Source organism: Drosophila miranda (assembly GCF_003369915.1).
Source record: "Drosophila miranda strain MSH22 chromosome Y unlocalized genomic scaffold, D.miranda_PacBio2.1 Contig_Y2_pilon, whole genome shotgun sequence".
Taxonomy (NCBI): domain Eukaryota; kingdom Metazoa; phylum Arthropoda; class Insecta; order Diptera; family Drosophilidae; genus Drosophila; species Drosophila miranda.
In genome coordinates this window covers 26,786,779-26,810,019 of record NW_022881614.1, presented here as the reverse complement: position 1 = coordinate 26,810,019, position 23,241 = coordinate 26,786,779, and the positions used below count along the sequence as shown (strand labels likewise).

General features: G+C 48.0%; 1 protein-coding gene across 1 annotated transcript in view; it reads right to left on the bottom strand.

Moving 5' to 3' along the window:
- Window positions 1-23,241, bottom strand: part of LOC117193902 — a gene marked incomplete at its 5' end in the record, with an annotated part of 135,439 nt that overhangs the window by 10,795 nt on the left and 101,403 nt on the right. Inside the window, 4 exons of the mRNA XM_033398579.1 lie at window positions 893-1,172; window positions 1,265-1,419; window positions 10,122-10,295; window positions 11,991-12,097. Coding sequence (XP_033254470.1) covers window positions 893-1,172; window positions 1,265-1,419; window positions 10,122-10,295; window positions 11,991-12,097 — 716 coding nt within the window. The remainder of the gene's footprint in view (window positions 1-892; window positions 1,173-1,264; window positions 1,420-10,121; window positions 10,296-11,990; window positions 12,098-23,241) is intronic.

Genomic DNA, 23,241 nt, shown 5'->3' with positions numbered 1-23,241 from the left:
TGCGGATATATGCGGAGTGTGTTTGTGGTGAACAACTTCAGCTCCGACACGTTAAATTAAAATGTCACATAAATCTTTGCGGAAAATTTCATTAAAATACGCTTACAGCATAGAACGCAATGAGGAAAGCTCCGGCCCGAGCAGAGCCCAAGCCCAAGCCCAAGCCGAGGATTGGCAACGCAAGGAGGCAGGGGGTGATGGTAGGTGGTGGAGGAAGGAAATGCAAACCGCCCCCACATAGCCGCAAAACTTTGCACTTGTAGAGAAAAGACCGACAAACGGATTTCGGACTGTAGAGGGATCAACTGGGATGCTTCTTGTCGGAAGAAAACTGGTTACAAAATGAAAATTTTAATGGAAAAACTTGAAAAGGCCAACGCTTGGGGGGGGGGGCCATTGGTGACCCTGATCGTTACGACTCCAAAAGGAATCTCCTTGGACATATGTTGTCAAATAAATCAGCGAGGCTGCAAATGACACGATAGACAGGATAAACATTTTTATAGTTGAAAATTGATTCCAAAAGAGGCCCATACTTTTTACTTTCCTTAACTCCTACTATAATCCGCAGTTGTTTGAAGAGGTGACCCCGATCCGTCGGCTTTTTTCGACGTAGGTTATAAGGGACACAACATTTTGAAAGAAGCCAACGAGAAAATCAATTTATATTTGATTTATAATTCGTAATAAGCCCCTTACATCCTCCTTACCTCCTTAATTTCCTAAAATTAATGCCACAAATTGTACAACATCGCGTAAATAATTATGACAGGATCATTGAGGAAACCACAATCCTGTTGGATAACAACCCTTACATGCGACTGCCCCCTCCGCAGCCAATCACCCTAATGGGCAAGTCCCTAATGAAATTAATGGAATATGTAATGCTTACCTAGGGAAATAGAGCTGCACAATTTCCTCGACATGTCCTTTGATGTGATAGCTGCAGGACGTATTCGGCGGATACCAGTGGGCAATGCTCAGGAAGATGCCCTCGCTGGCGCTGCTGTCCTTCAGTGAGTCGGAGCTCAGCAGCCAGTCGCAGACCCCATGCTTAATGCCGGCCGTCTCCACGTGGCCTGGCCAGTTGCCAACATTGAAATGGAAGCCCGTATTAAGCAGCGGCCCCGCGGGCGATGTAACAAACTCCACATACATATATTGTGATGTGCCTACAGACGATGGGAAGGATGAGAAATGGAAATGTTTTGCATGAGATTGACATCGGGCTGGGGATTGGGTCGGGATGGGGGGAGCCACTCACCAATGATGCTGAATGGGAACTTGCCGAGGCCACAGAACTTGCCTATAAGCGGCGAGTGCTCATCGCTTCCATCGTAGACCGCCAGCCAGTCGAAGGGGCAGTGCTCGCTGCCCGATCCTATGGGCCAGATCGGACAGGTCATGACGTTCTCGCATCTGCAATAAAAAAGAGTGTTTCCACTATGAAAAGGGCTGCAGGCAATGTCTCAATTCAATTATCGAAGCACCCGATGTCCCACCAAAGTCGCCCGGCGACGATAATTCAATATCGAAGCCCAAACTGAACAATTAAAAAACTCACGTAGCAGAAATAACGAAATAAAAAAGTGCACAAAGAACCCCAAAGGTATGAAGGACAGAAAGAAATTGAATTGACTGTTGACAGAGTGTTGAGCCTTTTAGTGCCAGATCGAATCTGTGCAGAAATGTGTGAAAAGGGGGGATAGGCAGGGACTATACGGAGGCATAGAGATGTGAGTTTGAAAACTTTCTCATCTGTATTAGCCAATTGGTAAATGACACTCATGGTGAATGTTGAATGATTGGTTAAGAGAGCTTGCTCACTTTACGGCTGCATTCAGCTATTCATTAAAAGCCTTTAAAAGGTTTAAAGCTGTAGTATTCCATTCACAAATCTCCACGAATTTCTACTTCAAGTTGCTCTTACTAAATAAATAAATAATAATAAATAAATAAATAAATAAATAAATTCTGCCCAAGCCCCATCTTTGGTCATGACATTCATTTGCACTTTGCTTGCCACAGGGAGCCAGGGAGGAATCGGTGGATGTAGTTTGGAAAAGGAATTTTCCAAAGCAAACAAAAAGGTGAAAAAAACGTATAGCACAAAATCAAAAGCGTCTGTTCTGAAGCCTTTCCTAATTTCTTGCGTCGGTCCCGGGGATGCTTTTAATTTTTTGCTGGCTGTCTGGCCTCGGCATAACCCTGACTGATGGAGAGCTCTGCGCCCTAGACGAAGTGACCTTTATGCCTCCGTCCAGTCAATGCAGGGAGATGAGATTCCTTCAGCTCAGTCCATCCATGTCGACGATGACAGGCCGGGCCGTGGGATGCCATTCGTTTTTTGTGTATGCCTCTTGTCGATTCACAATTCAGCTCGCCCCATGGCAGTGGAGGATCTGACTGATTGCTGGCCAGTTCAAAAGGCAAATGAAATGCCTCTCACCTGGCTTTTGTGTGGGTCCTTGTCAGTGATTGTACGAGTGTGGCAACTTTCTAATTGAAAGCTAAATTTGGCAATTACCCACTGAACTTTCATCAAACGCAGACCGATTTATAGAGAAAACAGGACGGCAGAGCCTGTGAATCGAAATCAAAAAGGCAGTTGAATCTGATTTCGAAAGTTGAACAAAAATTCCAATTTAATTGACAGTTTCATTGAGCCGTTGCTCTTTCTTCTGGGGTCTTTTCTTTCTGTGTGACCATCGCAGGAAAGTTGTGCAGGAAACGTTTGGCCAACTTTTGTATCTATATCTATGTATAGATAGATTTCTATTAGCTAGTCGTTCGTTTCAGTCAATTTAATCACTTTGTCAGCAAGTTTTCCTCCGCATTTCGGGCATTTCGAAGAGCTAATCCAACTTATTGATAATAAATGCGATGTCGGCCAGAAGGTTGATTACAAAGCGAGAGTATGGGAAATAATTCCTTGGGTTTTGGGGGAAAACTTTTTTGGCCCAAACACATATCAACAAAAATACGACTACAAAAAAGAAAAAAATAAAGCAATGGCAAGGAAAAACGAGGGGGAACGTTGTGAGTTGCTGCGGACACCGCAACTCTACGGTTATACCCGATACTAAGTCAGTATAACTCTCCTCCGGCAGACGCCGCTAATATTAAACGACACGACAAAGAGTGCGTGCGAGAGAGACAGAAAATCAGTCTGAGCGTGACGTCGGGCGCTGCGTAGCCACTGCAAATTGATTTGTTCCTATTGGCTATAAAAATGATCTGATCTGATCCAGATTCAGCAATCTGATAGATATGGTCATTATCTATGATTCTGCGTTTTTAGTTTTCTCGAATGTGCAATATTGTGGATGCAACAGATTTTCGTTTTTTGTGGTGGCGGAAGGGGGTGGGGCGAATTTCTGAGGTATACGTTTTATAGTGAGATCTAACAGAAGTGCGGATACCAAATTTGGTTACTCTAGCCTTAATAGTCTCTGAGATTTGTGGATAACCCAGATTTTCGTCCTTTGCGGGGGCGGAAGGGGGTGTGGCGAAATTTGGACACGAAACGGTCAAGGTCCGATATCACAGGAGTGTGGATACCAAATTTGGTTGCTCTGGCTCTTATAGGTTCTGAGATCCTTGAACTCATATTTTGCAATTGACAAAACCGACCATGAAACCTGTGTGTTAGAGAGAGACAGAGCGAGAAAGAATGAAATTGTTTTCTTGATTCTGGCTATAATCATTATTCGATCTGGTTCAGATTTTGCACTGTAGAAGATATGGTCATCGTCACCGATTCTGCGTTTTTGGTTTTATCGTATCTTTAAAAATGTGGATGCCACAGATTTTCGTCCTTTGTGGGGGCGGAAGTGGGCGGGGCGAAGTTTTGAAATATTTTTGTAGCAGTGACATATCACAGAAGTCTGGATCCAAAACATCGTTGCTCTAGCTCTTATAGTCTTTGAGCACTAGGCGCTGAAGGGGACGGACGGACGGACGGACGGACGGACGGACGGACAGACGGACAGACAGACAGGGCTAAATCGACTCGGCTATTGATGCTGATCAAGAATATATATACTTTATGGGGTCGGAAACGATTCCTTCTGGACGTTACACACATCCACTTTTACCACAAATCTAACATATCCCAATACTCATTTTGAGTATCGGGTATACAAATAAAGCACTGACTGGTAATAATTTTGGCATATTAAAAAACTTTTTTACTCGATGACTTTTGCATTTGTTTGGCATCCATCCGCCATGTCCAAGTTCTGCCCGATTCTGCTGCCACAGCAGAAATGCTATAGATGTATATATATTTCGTATACTCGCATCTGCATGGGGCAGAGGAATTAGGAATGTTGTTGTGGGTTGTGTTTTTTGACAGCCGCCAAAGGGGCCGTGCAATAAAATGGAGTGATTTATAAAAGAGCTCCAGCATCAGGGGAAAAGTTCTTGCTGACTCGGCATCCAGCGAGCGGGGGCATGAATGTGGTTGGGGATGTCAGACAGACTGGATCTATGGGAGATTTAAGCAAAGGTTAAACTCGTTCTAGCGGGTTCTTTAGGCAAAGGTTAATAGAAAGGACAAATGTTTCGCATCTGTGAGGTACCACAACGTTGTCAACGACTTAACCAAAGGATAGACACTTTTTTGAGCATGGTTAGACCACAGAATGATGTGAGTGATGAAACTTGATATATATTTTCCCTGAAATGAATTAATCCCTCGTGGAACCAACATTTCTGCCAGCTTCAGTGCCAAAGCAAAACCTAATTTGAGTAACTTTCAATCAGAAGAAGCATCTGCTTCTTTACCCTCCCCCCCACATCATTGGGTTCGCCCCCCCCCCCCCCCCCCTACACTTTGGTGGGGAACGGAAGCAGAACCTTTGACCCATGATGAGGCAAATATTTTGCGAAGGGTCATTTCCGTTAAGTAAATGTAAATTGTATGTGCGGCAACAGAAGGAGAGGCAATCCTCTCCTTCCAGTGGGAGATTTATGCCCACTTGGCCGCTCCATTAAATATTTAATTTTGGATTTAAGCAACTTTGCTGCAAGTGCCCCACCAAACGGGATTGGCTTCCACCAAAGAAACATTTCTATATTATGATTTGAAATATAAGATATTTAAGCTTAATAAAAATTAAATATTAAAGAGACATTTTGGAATGAAGAGACATCGAATGAATATATTTCATCGTCGAGAATTTCGTGGCGATAATTCAATAAAAAAATCTATAAAAAAACGAAGAGTACCTTTTGACTTGTGTGTGAGTGCTGAAGGGTTTAGTTTTTTACAGAAATCTGTGCCGCGGGCCGCATAAAGGGAGATTCAGGTATTATACGGGGGCATAGAGGTGTTAAAATGTGAATTTTCAGATCTGTATTAGCCTTTTGATGAACACTATTCATGTTGAATGTTGAATGAATGGTTGAGTTCACAGTAAAAAGAAAGGTTAAAAGGTTTGCAATGGATGGACTAAAGGACCAAGAATTAAAGTTGATCTACATATACAAAAAGAGCGTCTACGTCTACTTATATTTTCATTCTCGCAGATCAACCTTCATGTTTTCCGCATCTTTTGGGCTATTGTATTGTAATATGTATATTTATTTGCAAAATTGGCAAACGAACATTTTCGTTTTCGTTCATTTTAAGCTCCAATAGTCAAACCGTATAGAATTCACAAAAATTGATAGTTGCCATAAGCATCACACGTACAAGCACGCATACATACGCAAAAGACACTTTGTTCGTTCACTCGCGACAAGATGCTCAGTGAAAAACAGGAACAAAAGAGAAGTGAAAAAATCGGTCTTTGCTTGAGCGAAGAGCGAGTTGAGCAAAAACAGATTTGATCGGATCTTTTCAGTCCATTTTCTCAATGTGTCCGTCAATGAGAGGTTTTTATCAGACACGCCGAAAGTGTCAACAGTTATTTGCGAGCTATGTGTAAAAGTGATAGCAACCTCACTCAAAACGTAATCCCTTGGCCAATTTCCCAGAACGAGAACCAGACCCAAACGCAGATGCTGACACACACACAGATAGAGACACTCGGAGATACAGACACGGAAAATGCAAGCCGAGGACATGTCGCCAACGTTTTCCAGCAAATTGGTGCCAATTTTTGCGACGAGCGCTCTGTCAAATTGTCATTGTCAGGATGCCAAATGCATTACAGCAATGCCAGCAACATCTAGATGTTTGGGAAATGCCCGAGAATCGTGGATTGTGGATTGGGGATTGTGCAATCGGCGTGCCAAAATGACAAATTACAGGGCGTTAAATTTAACACTAATTCTGGTCCCACCAAAAAACTGATGGATAAAGATAGATATAGAAAAATGGAAATACATTTGCATAAAACAAACGATTTTAAAGGCTGAAAAAGGGCTAATGTTGGGCCATATATGTAAAGGACAGTGTATCAAGCAGTTAGCACTATCCCATCTAAATTAGCATTTGAACTTAAGATACCATCGATAAGACCTAACCGATATAACCAGACTTAACCGATGTTTAAAAGACCTAACCGATAAGGGGTTATCGATACGGGAGTCGGTTGTTGGAAGTAGAAGCAGAAAGTTGAACAAAAAGTCGGAAGAACAGACTCATTAATTGCACATCTTAAATCATACACTTTGTACTCTTTTTCGAAAAACACTATTAATAAACGATACATTATTATTAATCTTACATTTGGGGGCTCGTCCGCGTCGAATACAGAGCTCGGAGTGTGTGAAAAAGAAAAACAGAAGAAAGCAGAAGCTGATGCAAGAAGAGGATTGTTGAAAAGTTGTTAAAGTTGTTGTTTGTAGCTACATAAAGTTGTAAAGTTGTTGTTGGTGGCTATAAACATTAAGTTGAACAATCCAAATTCTGTGAGCAGTAGACACGGAGTAGACAGTAGACACAGTAGACACGGAGTTTAATAAAAGATCGGTCGTTTAATTCGGTTGGAAAATTGTGAAATTCATTGTCGCGCCGCAGCGTCGCCTTGTCCGTGCGCAGTACGTACACAAGCAGAAAAAACACGCACAGACACGTTGTGTGTGATACACACTTATAAACAGAAAAGACAAGCACTCGTCGGGTACACAGACACAAGTCGAAAAGAGCCGCAAAATGATGCAAACACCGCCGCCGTTGCACTGGAAAGAGAGAGAGAAGGAAGAAGCTGTACCAGGAACGTCGCGCCCGAGTGCAAACGAGATGGAAGATTTAGAAAATGCAGAAAACAATACTGATGACAAGATTGATCAAATGATAAAGTTGCTAAGTTTGAAACTGCTTTGCGATGAGCAACGAGAAATGAAGATCGCTCCAGATAATTTTACAAAAGTTGTGAGCGATTGTGATGGAAAATCGGTTCCCATAGAAAAATGGTTTGAGATATTCGAAAAAAATGCCGACGCATATGAGCTTACTGAAAAGCAAAAGTATGTGCAGGCCAGAGGAAAAATGACCGGTGCAGCTAAGCTTTTCCTTGAAGCTGAATGCGTGTGCACCTATGAGGAACTCAAGAACGTATTATTGGATGAATTCACATGTAGCTATAACAGTGCAGACATTCATAAGCTGCTGCAAGAAAGAAAGAGGAAGAGTAGTGAGTCGATGCACGAGTACTTGCTGCAGATGAGAAAAATAGCAGCAGTCGGACATGTTGAACACGCGGCTGTTATAAGCCATATTGTGAACGGTCTGGACATAAGAAACGAGTATAAGTATGCCATGTATTGCTGTAAGACCTTCAGGGCCTTGAAAGAAGAGTTCGATATCTATGATCGTTTGAACATATCGGAGAAGAAGGGCAATAACGAACAGCATAAAACGAGTTTCAAGCAGCAAAGTGGGCAAAGCGGTAAAAAGAATATTGCTATAACTGTGGATCAGGAGAACACAAACGCAAAGACTGCAAAGCCGAAACAAAGTGTTTTAAGTGCAATCAGAATGGTCACATTTCGCGTAACTGTCCTTATGAAGCTGATAAAGTTGATAAAGTTCGCGTCATTTTGGATCGCAGTCGCATGAAAAAAATTCAAATAAACGGCATTGTTGTTGACTGTCTTGTGGATACAGGGTCAGATGTAACCATAATCAAAGAGAGTATGTTGAAGACCATGAAAAACGTTAAACTTTTGAAGTGCACAACTATGTTGCGCGGTCTGGGTCAGATATCAACAAAGCCTGTTGGATACTTTAATGCAGAAGTTACCGTGGATAAGTTGCTGACCACACAGAAGTTTTTAGTAGTCCCCAGTAGCCAGATTGATTTCGACGCACTTTTGGGGCATGATTTCATTAAAAAGTTCCGTTTCGTCGCTGATATGTGCACAGATCCTGTGCCAACAGATGAGCATGCTCTTATATATAATGTAACTGAAGAGTCATCCTTTGTAGCTCCGCCGCAATATCGAAAAGACGTTGAACAGATGATAAGAAACAGTTACCAAATGCCCACAGAAGTTGCAAAGCAGTCTCCAATCCAACTGAAGATAGTTCCCGACGGAGTAATCAAGCCGTTTCATCACTCACCGAGTCGTTTATCAACAGACGAAGCCAGTGCCGTAAAGAAGCAAGTCGAAGAATGGATCGAGCAAGGAATCGTGCGCAAGTCGTCTTCAAATGTAGCGAGCAGAGTTGTCGTCGTGAAGAAAAAAGATGGTACACTTAGAGTTTGCGTAGACTACAGGAAGTTAAACAGCATGGTATTGCTGGACTGCTTCCCAGTCCCGATCATGGAGGAAGTCTTGGAAAAGCTGCAGTCGGCTAAGTGGTTTACCATAATGGACCTTGAAAACGGATTTTTCCATGTGCCTATGGAAAGAGCAAAGCAAGTCGTATACGGCCTTTGTTACAAAGGAGGGATTATTCGAGTTTAATAAAGCGCCTTTCGGATTCAAGAACTCGGCAGCTGCGTTCATTCGGTTCGTAAGCTATATTTTTCAAGAATTAATCAACTCTGACATTATGCAGCTTTATATGGACGACATAATTGTTTACGCCGCGTCGCCCGAGGTATGCATGAGGAAGACAAAGTTGGTCCTGGAGACAGCTGCGCAGTTTGGCCTAAAGATCAAGTGGAAGAAATGTAGCTTCATGCAGACACGCATTAGCTTTCTGGGCCATATCATTGAGGACGGGAGAATCTGGCCCGGCAAAGAGAAGACAGCAGCTGTCAGTCGGTTTGCTACGCCCAAAGACATTAAAGCAGTTCAAGCATTTCTGGGACTCACAGGCTTTTTCAGAAAGTTCATCCCTGGCTATGCACAAGTTGCCCGGCCGCTCACGAATCTACTCAGGAAGGAAGCAGTTTTCAACATTGGCGAAGCAGAGCAACAATCGCTACAAACCTTAAAGAATCTGCTTGTAATCGCACCTGTATTACATTTATACTCACGAGAAGCGCCAACGGAACTCCACACGGATGCATCCAAAGAAGGTTTCGGAGCAGTTTTGTTGCAGCAGTTTGATGGCAATTTTCACCCGATTTACTATTGGAGTAAAAAGACTACACAAGCCGAGTCCAAACGTCACAGTTACTATTTGGAGGTCAAAGCTGCATACCTCGCACTCAAGAAGTTTCGTCACTACCTGTTGGGAATCAGAAAGGTTGCTCAAGTCGAGGGGCCAAATATCACAGCAACGAGCAGTGACAATATGGCGTTTTGTCTCAGAGAACGATGATATATTATCATCTGGGACAGATGAAGATGAGCAGGAGGGCCGAATGTAAAGGACAGTGTATCAAGCAGTTAGCACTATCCCATCTAAATTAACATTTGAACTTAAGATACCATCGATAAGACCTAACCGATATAACCAGACTTAACCGATGTTTAAAAGACCTAACCGATAAGGGGTTATCGATACGGGAGTCGGTTGTTGGAAGTAGAAGCAGAAAGTTGAACAAAAAGTCGGAAGAACAGACTCATTAATTGCACATCTTAAATCATTCACTTTGTCCTCTTTTTCGAAAAACACTATTAATAAACGATACATTATTATTAATCTTACATATATATTTTGCATCGTTTGAAAGAATGAATTGCAGAAATTATGACAAAAGCCAACAGAAGCAAAGAGAAAAGGACGAGAAATCAATGGTAGATGTCTCCCATTATTCGTTCAATAAACTTACCTTTGACCATCCACAGCGAACTGTTCGTTTTGCAGATATAACTTGATGTAGGGCTGGCGGGTGTGCAGCTTATAGCGACAGTTCAGAGCGCGAGGACACAGGCCAGGATTGGCCGGTGATTGGACATAGCAAGTCTGCAGACGACAGTCCCGATATTCGCGTTCACAATAGGATCTGCAAAGCACAGAAAATACAATAGAATTAGGAGGAATGTATAATTTAATTGCTTTCAAATTGATGGCATCCCCTGGCGCCCGAAACAAATGTTCGCCCAGTAGGCACCTACAATTATTCAAGGAATTTTCCGGCTCTACGGCCTTCCCTTCCCTCAAGTGTTCCCATTCCGCCTACCGAGACAACGACACCAGAAAATTGTGCTCACTGATTTGGAAATTTCTGTTCTGCTTTCTCACTTCTCCACTCAAAAAATTGACGCTTGTAAAATTGTTGTTAAATTGCAAAAAGAAAAATGTCTCTCTTTGGTGCGTATAATTTTCAATTTGTTTAAGTAAAACAAACGGAAAATCATTCAAGACGATGCCAGCGCAAATATGATTACCATTTTTATTCATTTTCCTCTCCCCCAAAAGCCCTTCTTCCTTCTCTCTCTCATTGTGGCTATTACTCTTTGCCTTTGGCAATTTGCTTTGGTTTTAGCTCCACGATTGGCTTCGGGTTTGGGGCTTGGCTCTGGTGTCGATGTGCGCGCGTGACCGCAAAATTAGCATAAAAATCATATTGGCCATGTGGGCGAAAAGGGACAAGGGGACAAAGGGACTGGGAATTGTAGAGTTTCCCCAGCCCCACAGGCTCAGGGGCCTCTATTGATAGGATCTTAAAGAGCTTACTCTTGATGGCATTTAAAGATGATAAATATTACGAAATGGGTTGGTGTTGATCGAGGTTTCTTGGGGGGAGGTGTATCCTTTCTGTGGTATCTAAAATATTTCCATTAAAAGAAAGCTATTCTTTTAGCATGGAACTTTATTTCCCAAGATGTACTTAAAGAACAACTTAGGAACTTCCTTTAATGACTTCCTCCTTAGTTGAATTGCATTTCGAATGGTTCAGTCTTCAAGTGTTTCGGCTTCAAGAAAGCTCTTTATAACTCATGGAATATTTCGTTAATTCTGCCTTTAGATTTCCCTGATTTTTCCCATCTCTTCGTCAGTTGTTCGCAATTCATTTGGAAAACGATTCTGCCTACTCCGAAACTTTCGGCACTCATCCTCGCATCTCAACCGCGTACCGCCCTCCGCCCTCCCCCTGCTTACATATGCACAAATATCGTCAGAATAAATCTTGCATATTCCCTCTGCACCTTCTGTCGGGCTTCATAGAGCCAAAAGCTCTGCTCAAAACTTGCAACTTATTTTATTAAGATAAAAGTTAGACTGCCAGAACGAAAAACGGAAAAAACGAATCAAAAAAAGAGAATCAAATAAAATTTAATGTCTGCAAAGTTTTATTTTTGTCAGCGTTTCGTGGCAGAGGGCGGTGTGGCAGCAGCTTTGGGCCATGGCTTCAATTGCCGACTTTTTCAGCCATCTTTCGAGAGGCACTGTGCGACTCTTCCTCTCGCGCATTACATGTTTGTCGCAGTGCAGAAGGAGCCGAAGGAGCATCAAGGATATGCCCCCCCACGACCCTGTAATTCAATTTAATACGAACTTCTGTTGCCACTGAATCCACTCCTTGTTTCTTTTGCATATGATTATGATTCGATAAAATATCGACAAGCCAAGGACATTGTTTGTCTCTCCGACTTTCATACATTCTGTAGAATTTTTGCCTGAATTGGCCTGCAAAAAAACCCTCAGGGGCAAAAGCCCCTCCGAAGAAGTTCCTTTCTGTTGGCCATTTACTCACCCTTGAACCACTTCGCCGCGACGGTTTGGATATAGCTCCGGATGCTGGCCATATCGCAAATAGACTTCGGTTTGCTGCTCCGCGCGTGAATCGAATGTGAAGTAGGTCTGGAAAAGCAGAGAGAAAGCATTCAAAGTGTGTGGACAATCGAAGAAAATCACGTATACGCACGGGGGACGGGGCATGGTGCAGCCTGGCTCGTGCCTCTTATCTGCTAAGCTGCAAGCCATTAGTAGCCATGCTTCACCATGCCCCTCCCATACGTTCACCATTGTTGTTGATGAATTTTGTCAATTTTCTCATTGCTTGCCTCGGGAAGACCATTGCCCTCCTGTATTGCTTGCTTCGTGGCGACAATTGCGTGTTTCGCTGGAGAAACCAAAGGGCATGCAACCTCTAGCGAGGTAACAGTCGCCACCTGCAGTAGCCTCCACCTGCAACCGCCGTCAGCGCGTCACGTCCTGCCCCCTTGCCTCGTCTGTATGCCACATGGAAATGTGCAGTGTCATTCGCCCTGCCACACACACACACACACACACACACACACACAACGAAGAAGTCATTGAGTTTTTCTCCCTCTGCCACCCCACTTCCGCTGTCCTCCTTGCCTTCGTGCCATCCTGTTTCCCTGTTGTTCCCCACCCAACGCCTGGCGGCCTCATCAGCACTAATGACGTGCTGCTGCAGTGACGCAGGCCCTGCACGCCCTCGCTTGCCCCGGGAAACCCAGTTGCAAATGGCCCACGAAGTGAAGTCAGTAATGGTACAGCGGGGCAGACCACTCAAAGGGAAAAAGCAAAGATAGCGCAAAAATATACAGATGAAAAGATCGTACATAGGTCATGGAGAAAATAACAAAAGTTGTTATTAGTTTAAACAATTTACGAAGGTTTGTTTTGCAGATCTCCATACTTTTACCGATAGCTATCGCATTGTATATTGCAGAATTCTGAACCCTGTTTTGCACATTCTATAAAGTATCCGTTGATTCGATTGATTCTGGTAAATTGCCTCTAATCGTATGATGGCCAATAACCAAGGGCAGGGGAGGCCACAACCGGTACACGCCGCGGGCCATCCCTGAAAAAATTCATTTCAATTATCCGATCGAAGTCAAAATTATCGAATAGACAGCCACAAAAGAGATTTCCACATCCTCGCCACAAGAGTCAGCTTCATCATGATGCCCATGCACACGGGCCCTGCCACAGCCAAATTAGAGCGATGGGGTATTTTTCCAGCGGGTCTCTCATGGCGGGAGGGAGGAGCTTGATGCTGCGGCAGAAACACGGAGGAGCGTAATGCACTGTAAGGAAGCGATCCTGGGCTGTGGTACATATCTCAGTCTACTCCAGGGTCGAAATTACAGCAATATTTATAATTTGCCGGGACTCCGTATTTCGGACCGACGATGGGGGACGGGGCCGCAGTCCCGCGGACGGGGCAGTTGGTTTCACCGAGAACACTCCGGTTATCGCCGAATAGCGCCTTCAGGGCCCCACCGAACTCAGAATCAACACGGAGGTCTTTACTATGCGATAATACCGACAGGTGTCGCCGAGAGTACCTAGGCTATCGCCGGACAGTACTTACGGGACCCCGCCGGCCTGAGAGTACCTACGAAGCGGAAAGGGGGACTATGCTATGCGGGAATACCGACAAGTATCGCCGAGAGTACCTAGGCTATCGCCGGACGGTACTTACGGGACCCTGTCGGCCTAAGAATTACTACGACGCGGAAAGGGGAACTTTGCTATGCGGAAATACCGACAAGTATCGCCGAGAGTACCTAGGCTATCGCCGGACGGTACTTATGGGACCCTGTCGGCCTAAGAATTACTACGACGCGGAAAGGGGAACTTTGCTATGCGGGAATACCGACAAGTATCGCCGAGAGTACCTAAGCTATCGCCGGACGGTACTTACGGGACCCTGTCGGCCTAAGAATTACTACGAGGGTCAGGGATATCGTAGAGCATCACCGAGAGTGCCTAGGCAATCGCCGGATAGCACTTACGGGACACTGTCGAACTAAGAATTACTACGGGGGTCAGGGATATCGACAGGCATCGCCGAGAGTGCCTAGGCAATCGCCGAATAGCACTTACGGGACACCGCCGAACTAAGAATTACCACGGGGGGTCAGGGATATCGACAAGCATCGCCGAGGGTGCCTAGGCAATCGCCGGATAGCACTTACGGGACACTGTCGAACTAAGAATTACTACGGGGGTCGGGGATATCGACAGGCATCGCCGAGAAGGCCTAGGCAATCGCCGGATAGCACTTACGGGACGCTGTCGAACTAAGAATTACTACGAGTACGAGAATACCGACGCGTATCGCCGAGAGTGCTTAGGCAATCGCCGGATAGCACTCACGGGACACTATCGGGCTAAACATTACTGCGAAAGTCTTTATCATACAGGGCAGGCAATCGCCGGACAGCCCCTTCGGGACCCAGGGAACTACGGGGATCAGGCGAGACACCAACAGGAGTCACCGGGGGGCGCTTAAACGATCGTCGGATAGCGGCCTCGGGACCCTGCGGGGTCACAAACTACTGGAGGGAATCATGCGGAGGGAACGACGACAGGTATCACCGAGAACGCCTAGGCAATCGCCGGACAGAGGCCTCAGGATCCTGTCGGGCTACGAACTACTGGATGGAATCACGCAGGCTCGGGCAAGAGGCGGGAGGAAGGGCACAGAAGATGAAGCCTCGGGCCTCCAGGTTCCCTAGTGTATAGATTGTTGGTGGTCGGGCTATGTTTCCGTTATATTCGTTACATTTCACTTTATTCTCTCTTAGTTCCCTACCTATCGCACCGCTCAGCAGCCCGTATACACGTCTAGAGCCTCGTCGAAAGCCTCCTCTTCCCCGTGGGTGCAGCGTAGATGCAGGATCTCCTCTCCGTAAGTGTGGTATCGATGCAGGGTCTTCTCCCCGTAAGCGCAGCGTCGATGCCGGATCTTCCCCGTGTCACTGATAGCGTTGGCGTGGATCCGGGCCGCCACGTGTTTTTACTTTTTCCAAGCCACTCGAATTTTTCCGCGAACACGTCCGACTGCTTCCAAACGACTTTTTTTCTTCCACGTTTTCCCAGCTCAGAGCCGTCGTTCTGCTGGCTCTCCGATCCAGCGTCAGCGTGGGCGGCTAGCGTCGTCATCTTCCGCGGCGGCAGAGGGCTGGCGCCGTCGTTCGGCGTCTACGCTGCGCCGGTGACTTTCGTCTCTCTGTCTCGCTGCTGGCGCGTCGTTACTTCGCTTTAGTTTTCCGCGTCTCTCTTCTGCCGTTGCTGCTGTGGGCTTACTGTTCCAGCGCTTCGTTGCTGCGTCGACGCTGGCGGCTTATCTTTTCGGCGCTTCTGTTGATGCTGTTGGCTACCGTTTCGGCTCTTGGTGTATTTCTTTCTCTCTTTGGCTTCCGCTGCGTTGTTGTTGTCGGGTTTTGTTTCTTGGTGTATTCCTCCCCGTTTTGGCGTCGGTGCCGTTAGGTTTCGGTTCTTGGTGTATTCCTCGCCGTTGCTGTGTCGGTGCCGTTGGATTTCGATTCTTGGTGTATCCCTCTCCCTCTTTGGCCGCTGCTGCGTCGTTGTCGTTGGGTTTCTGCTTTCTCGGTGTATTCACGCCGTTGCTGCGTCGATGCCGTTGGTTTTCGGTCCTCGGTGTATTCCTCTCTCGTTTTGGCTGCTGCTGCGTCGTTGTTGTTGGGTTTTGGTTCTAAAAAGCCAGTGGCATCCGCCGTGATCGCGACTTGCCCTCCCCACCCCCCCCCCCCCCCCCCCCCCCCCCCCCCCCCCCCCCCCCCCCCCAACCTCCCCTTTAAAGAAGATAATAAGCTACGTGGGGCTTAGAGACCCCTCGGGCCGTATATAAAATTAATGTCATGTAGCCTTCGTGGCCTTCCCCCCCCCCCCCCCCCCCCCCCCCCCCCCCCCCCCCCCCCCCCCCCCCCCTTAACCTAAAACTGAAAAGTCAATAAAGAAAAGTCAAAAATCTTAATTCTAATAACGTAATTTCGGGTCCCTCCAATGGGAAAATGACGGCGAACTGATGGGCGGAAAAAATGTGGGTGGAGCGTACGCTCCCTCACACCCCCTCCATACTTCGGGGGTGCCGAAGAGTGACGGTGACGGCCCGGCTGCGGGTAATCTTTATGCGGAAGCAAGTGCCATCATGGACCTCCAGTCGCCGGACTCCAAGTCGGTAGGCGCGATCGCGTGAGAATACGGTGATGTTGGATATGAGGTCCCGGGGCAACTGTCGACCTGGCGCGGCCTCTGCCCATTCCGGGTCGTCCTGCACCGCGGCTACCGTAGGGTGGAGTCGGAGGATCTGCAGCAGGTCGGCGATCTCGCCATACTCCAGCGGGAGGCTCTCTTCGGAGTCGAAGTCAACGACTCCCTCATCGGGTCGTTGTGGGGGTAGTCCGGCGTGGGCGGCTACGAGGGGAGGCGGGACGTCATCTGACCCCGACGGGTTGGCTGGTGCCCACTGCTGGTTCGCCTGGGGCGCGAAGCCCAGGCTCATGAGGGACCTGGAATCGGACCCTCCGTCGTCGCGTTGGGGTCCATCTCCTTCCCCTGCATCGCTTGCGTGGGACACGTCGGAGTAGTGTGGTCCAGCACCTTCCCCGGATTCGTCCTCGTCGTGTACTGCTAGAGGGGTGGCTGCCCGACCTTGACCGGCCAGGATCCACTCGGCCCAAAGGGGAGAGTCCCATTCGTTCCCGCGAGCCAGTGGGTGTCTTTTCCCTTCGTCCTGCAGCGTGAACGCCAGGCTTTGAGCGTCGCGTATTATCGTTTCGTGCTCGTCGGTGTCCGTTGTCGCGTTGTCGTCGTCGATGGCAGCCCCATAACTCCCGAACCAACGGCGATTCAGGGCGGCGACGTCGTGATTGGGTGCCGAGCGGAAACCTGCGGTTGCGAAGCGGCCATCGGGCTCTACTTCCTCTTCGGCGTCGGTCCCCGGGTCCTGGGTTTGTTGGTCGATCCACCCTTGGATGGCAGCCGCGCGCTGGCCCCATGGCATCCTGTCCTGTTGTCGAAGTGTCGCCTCTCCGACCCGCCTCAGCTGGGCTTGACGGGAGGCGGATGGCCCATTGGGGTCGACGATCCAGCCGCGAGTCCGGTGTGTCGTTGGTTCGTCGGCAGGTGCCGGGACTTCAGGCTGCTGGTCTCCGCTAGGGTGTCCCGTTTTGTGGACGTTGACATGCAATGACTGCATCTTTCAAGAGGCGATGCAGTTACAGCCCCGTCAAGTGGCCCTTGTGACACCAGCAGAAGGCTGTTACGCGCGGATCCCAGGCAAAACGCAGCCCTCCTTCCGCCCAACCGACCGAGGGGCGCTGCCGCATGACGCGCGGTGCGTAGCCGAACCAAACGCGAACATGCAAGAAAGATAGCTATTAGACTAACATTCGAGGAAAATTAGTACTAAATTTACTAAGAAACTAAGCATGCAATCAAAGTACAAATACCACTACAGTTACTAATTAATAGAAATGTGTTTAAGGATTAATACTTTAATAAGAGGAAGAGAATTAGTGGTGGATATAATATGGTAGAGGGAATTATAATCCGAGCATAAGACCCTAAACGGTTCATGCAAGGAATAATTCGATCTACAAAGTGGAAGGAACAACGGTATAAAATTTCTAGTCAGTCTAATAGGAATCGTGAAGTTTATGCGGCTCAACAGATCAGGGCTGTCTATGTCACCCCTGATCAAGTTGTGCATAAATATCACACCAAGCATTTTTCTACGGTTAACTAAGGATGGGAGGTTTACTAATAGTAGTCTACTAGAGTAAGATGGGAGTCTTACACCCGCATCCCAGTTAAGGCCCCGCAGAGCAAAGAGTAAAAAGTTTTTCTGTACTGATTCTATACGGTCCTGGTGTACTTTGTACTGAGGGCACCATACACAGGAGCCGTATTCTAAGATCGGACGAACAAGCGAGGTATAGAGAGTCTTTGTTACATAGGGGTCGTCAAATTCCTTTGACCACCTCTTTATAAACCCAAGCACGCTCATGGCCTTATTTACCATGGTAGAAATGTGTTCGGAAAACTTTAACTTGGGGTCTAACATAACACCCAGATCATCCACCAGGGTAATTCTCTCAAGAGAACCACCAAATAGGGTGTAAGGAGCCAACAAAGGGCTAGAACGATGAAATGTCATAACTTTGCATTTCGAGGCATTAAGGTGTAACAAGTTTGCACAACACCATGACTGAAAGTTATTGAGATCGGATTGCAAGCGAGAATGAAATGAAATGTCCTTGTACTGGACACAGAGTTTAACATCATCCGCATACATAAGTACTCGAGAGTATGTTAATACTGAAGGTAAGTCATTAATAAAGAGTGTGAAGAGTAAGGGGCCTAGATGGCTGCCTTGTGGTACTCCCGAAGAAACCTTTACTGGGAAAGAGAGGGAGTTTTTGAAGAGGACTCTTTGAGACCTAGAACAAAGATAGCTAGAAATCCATCTCAGGAGGTTGGGCGGAAACCCTAAAAGGTCAAGTTTATGCGCTAAAAGGGAATGGTTTACAGAGTCGAATGCTTTACTAAAGTCGGTGTAAATAACATCCGTCTGTAAGTTACCTTGAAAGCCTTTAATAATGAAAGAGGTAAACTCTAACAAGTTCGTGGTGGTTGATCGCCGCCTTATAAATCCATGCTGAGTTGGAGATATAAGTGACTTGCAGAGATGTTGCAAGTGCGGAGTTAAAACCCTCTCAAACATTTTAGGAATAGCGGATAACTTTGCTATACCTCTATAATTTTTTGCATCAGACTTGCTACCTTTTTTATGGAGAGGAATTATAAACGATTCCTTCCAGATCGGGGGGAAGCAAGAAGAATCAATGGATAGGGTGAATAGTTTAAGCAAAGGTCCACACAGAGCCTCGGCGCAGTACCTGAGTACACAACCTGGAACCCCGTCTGGACCCGGTGAAAACACCGGCTTAACTAGTCGAAGATCATGAAGTAGGGAACATTCATTTAACAAGGGACTGAAAATGCCGTTCGACCTCGGTAAACCGTATGGGTACGGATGACCAGAGTAGCTTTCCTCAGAATAGGTGGTTTGGAAGAATTGGGCAAAAAGATCGGCAATTGCCTGATCATTATTTGCCGACGTATTACAAAATGATAGCGAGGATGGGTGTGCGGACGTTCTACGCTTACTGTTTACGAAGCTGTAAAACTGTTTAGGGTCCTGAGAAAAACGTATCCTGCATCGAGATAGGTAGTTCTTATAGCATTGAGCATTAAGAACTGAAAAGTTTGACCGAGCTAATACATAGCGAGAGTGAGAAGTAGGAGAACCCACTTCTTGAAATTTTTTATAAAGTCTTGATTTTAAGTTTTTTAGACTGGATAACTCTTTGGTAAACCAAGGGGGTTTTCCAGATCTAATCGGACAAGAAAGCGGGACACAAGAATCGAAAAATGTGCCAAGAGCATTGTAAAAAATGTTTGTGCCTTTTATGATATCAGTGCACAAGTACAATGCGGACCAATCAAAATCCCTAATGAGGTTATTAAGCTTCGCAAACTCGGCTTTACGAAAGCAGCGGACACGTTCGGGCAGCCTACTCGACCGATCCAATACAGTTGGTCCTATATCTAGCGACACCTCGAAAGTAGGGTGGTAGGCGTCTTCAGGTATAGTGAGCGGAAGGGCTCGGGTTAACAACACTATGGTCGGATCCGATACAAAGCACAGATCAAGCAATCGACCCAAGGAATTATTCACATGGTTGACTTGAGACAGGGATAGGTCAAGCAAGCCGTCAACAAAGTCATGTCGTGACATGGGCACTAGGATACTAGACTCGTTTACCGAAGACCAAACAGTTCCTGGCAAGTTGAAGTTTCCCGTCGTATCACCATTTGCCCCTAGGGCCGAGCTTGCATTCCGTCTCTTAGACGCTTCATGTCTTCAGTCGATTCTAGGGAGAAAATGCCTGTCGGTTAGAACCTGCCTGTCTTAACTAGAAGTATTAATACCCTCCCCCTATCCTGCTTGAGCGGTGCGGGTAAGAAGATGTTTACATTGGGTGTAGTACTTATCTAATCCCATAAGGGGATGTATACGTAGCTTACGGTTTCGTGGGTCGCGTCCCTTACGGGGCGAGGACGTGACGGTAGCGCGCTCCCGCAAGTGGCCCTTGCGAAGTCGGCAGGTCATTCAGGTCTCTCCAACGTCGTTGGGTTCTCCTCGGGGTGGTCCACTCCGTGGAACGCCTTTAAGTCGGCTAAACTCGCAGTTTTCCTTCGTTTGCCTTGATGAACCTGTAGTCGAGGTTCACGGTAACTGGGTTAGTCGAGTCTGATCTTCGAAAAGGGTTGCGTTTTCGACCGGCCGCGGCATCGGCTAACGGGGCGAGGTGATAATTCGTTGGGGGGTGAGGTGCGAGTTGGTCTACCTTGCCCCGCCTATGTCCTTCGGGGCCGTGGTCTTCCAGGCGTAGCGGGTCGTGGTGTGGAGCGATGCTGGTTTCCCGTGGGGTCATTCGCTCTGATTGAGCCGCACTGCTGTGCATTTCTGATTTGGCTCGCGTCGATCGTGTTATATTTTTAGCGCCGCCGGGTCCGTCTCGGTCGGGGCTTAGATGCGTTGTCCTTGTCTTGCTGCTGGCGTGGTCGAAACTTAGAAACGTTGTCCTGATGTTACTGCTGGTTCTGGCGTGGTCGTGGCTTAGCTCCGTTGTCTTGGTAGGGATACTCTGGGTGGTTTTCGAGGCAGAGCGGCTAGCCCTGGGTGTGTCCAGCGGTGTCGCAGTCGTCTCCGTCGAATCCTCGTTGCTCTGGGTGTTCTTCGAGGCGGACGGACTGGCCCTGGGTGTGTCCAGCGGTGTCGCAGTCGTCTCCGTCGAATCTTCGTTGCTTTGGGTGTTCTTCGAGGCGGACGGACTGGCCCTGGGTGTGTCCAGCGGTGTCGCAGTCGTCTCCGTCGAATCTTCGTTGCTTTGGGTGTTCTTCGAGGCGGACGGACTGGCCCTGGTTGTGTCCAGCGGTGTCGCAGTCGTCTCCGTCGAATCTTCGTTGCTTTGGGTGTTCTTCGAGGCGGACGGACTGGCCCTGGTTGTGTCCAGCGGTGTCGCAGTCGTCTCCGTCGAATCTTCGTTGATGGTCCTGGCGCGGTCGTATCGAATCGTGGGTTGGGTTCGGGTGGCGTTGCTGGGTCTGGCGTGTTCGAGATCCTGGCGCGTTGTCATGGTTACGTTGCTGGCTCTGGCGTGGTCGAGATTCTGGTGCGTTGTCATGGTTACGTTGATGGGTCTGGCGTGGTTGGGATTCTGGTGCGTTGTCACTGGTACATTGCTGGGTCTGGCGTGGTCGGGATTCTGGTGCGTTGTCACTGGTACGTTGATGGGTCTGGCGTGTTCGAGACTCCGGTGCGTTGTCATGGTTACGTTGATGGGTCTGGCGTGGTTGAGATTCTGGTGCGTCGGCTTCGTCCGGTGGGTCGCTGTTGGATTGGTCGAGTGGGTAGGAGCAGCGGATGCAGTCGCGGGACTTTCGTCACTAAAAGTAACCATGCGGGGCCGAGTCGAGGATGATGTGGGGATCGGGTTGGTTTCCCGGATCGCCCGCTGGGTCAACTGCAAGTACGCTCGTCCGCATTGTATTATGGCCTGGACGCCGCAAAGGAAATCGAGCCCCAGTATGATGTCGTCCACTACCATGGGTAGGACTAATAGAATCAGCCGCGTTTCCTGTTGATCCAGACGTACCTTGACCGAAACTGCTTGCGTCCTCCTTTGCTGTACCGTCCGCCAGGCGGACGATAGTCCTTATATTCCGTGCGTTCCCTCCGGTACTTACTTCATGAGCGATGCGTTGACTGACGAACGACCGCGTTGCTCCCGTGTCGAGGGTAGCTGTGAGCGGTACTCCTTCGATGGTTACTAGCGCGGCGATCCTGCCTCCTTCCAAACTTAAGGGATGAGTTACTCCTGGGGCCCTGGAGGTATGTCTCCGATCGGATCCCTGACGATCGGAGACTCGGCCCGTTTCCCGACTCGGATAGCCTACAGCAGTCGATCGTCCGGATGCCGCGGCGGCCACACTCCCAACAGAATAGCACTCGCCGATTCCTGCATGAACTGCTGAAATGACCTTCCTCCCCGCAATTACGGCAGGCCCGGCGTGTGTTCATCGGCCGGTCTCCATCCTGGGTCACTACGCGGCTTGCCGTCTCGGCGCTCCGGGAGGGCCCGGTGTCGTCTGGAGGAGCATGCTGTGGGGTGGATAAACCGGGTCCTTGGTATGATGGCGTTCTGGCTTTCGTATTTGGGCGGTCGTTAGCTGGGTGTGTTTGTTTGCGGTCCCGCGTTGTCTCGTACGCTACTATCAATTGGGTCAGTTCTCGCAACGTCTCGAACTCATGTCTACGGGTGAACAGTTGGTATTCTGGCCGAAGGTTCTCGTAGATCCCGTCCAGCTCCCTGTCTGGAGTATACTGAGCTCGTTGCATCCTGAGTCGGAGGTCGATCAAGTAGTCCTGAAAGTCTTCTCGGGGTCGTTGGCGACGGGAGCGGATCGTATCTTCCAAGCGCTGAAAGGAAGAACTCCAAGAACTCCTTCCGGAACTCGGTCCATGGCTTGCCTTGCATCTGGAACGTCCTAAACCACCCTTCTGCCTTGCCAGTTAGTAGCCCGGAGATGGCTCCATATGAGTCGACCCTTTCTTCCAACCGTTCGATGAAAGCCAGCGCATCCGAGTGTCCGTCGAACTTCAGACCCCAATTGCGCAGCTTATCGGCCAGGGCGGCGAAGGAAATTTCTTCCCTTCCGGGTCGCGAAGTTCCGGCTTCCTCGGGGAAGCGGTGCTGGTGGTGATTGTCACCATGTCGCCGGTCAGTCGTGGTTTCAAGCCGGCCAGAGTCGCCGTGAGCTGCGCGCGGGAACTCGGGAATTATGATAGATAGAGGCTGCTCCGCACAAATCCCTTCCTTCCGCTCTCGCTGACTCGGTCCCGGCGACGGGGACGTGTTCCTCGGGCTTCTCGGGCTGGGCGCGCTGTCGAAGACCATTCCGAGCTCTTTGATCCGTTTTTCGATCCCAGTCGGATGACCACCGCGCGAGATAAAGGCCGAGATCCGGCTGCGCAGTTCGTCCACCGTCCTGGTTTCACCGAGGCCGAATTCGGCGGCGATGGCCTGCAATTCGTCCTTGCGCCGATACGAAATCCACTGTACCCCCATGTCGAAGCACGGTGGTCGAAC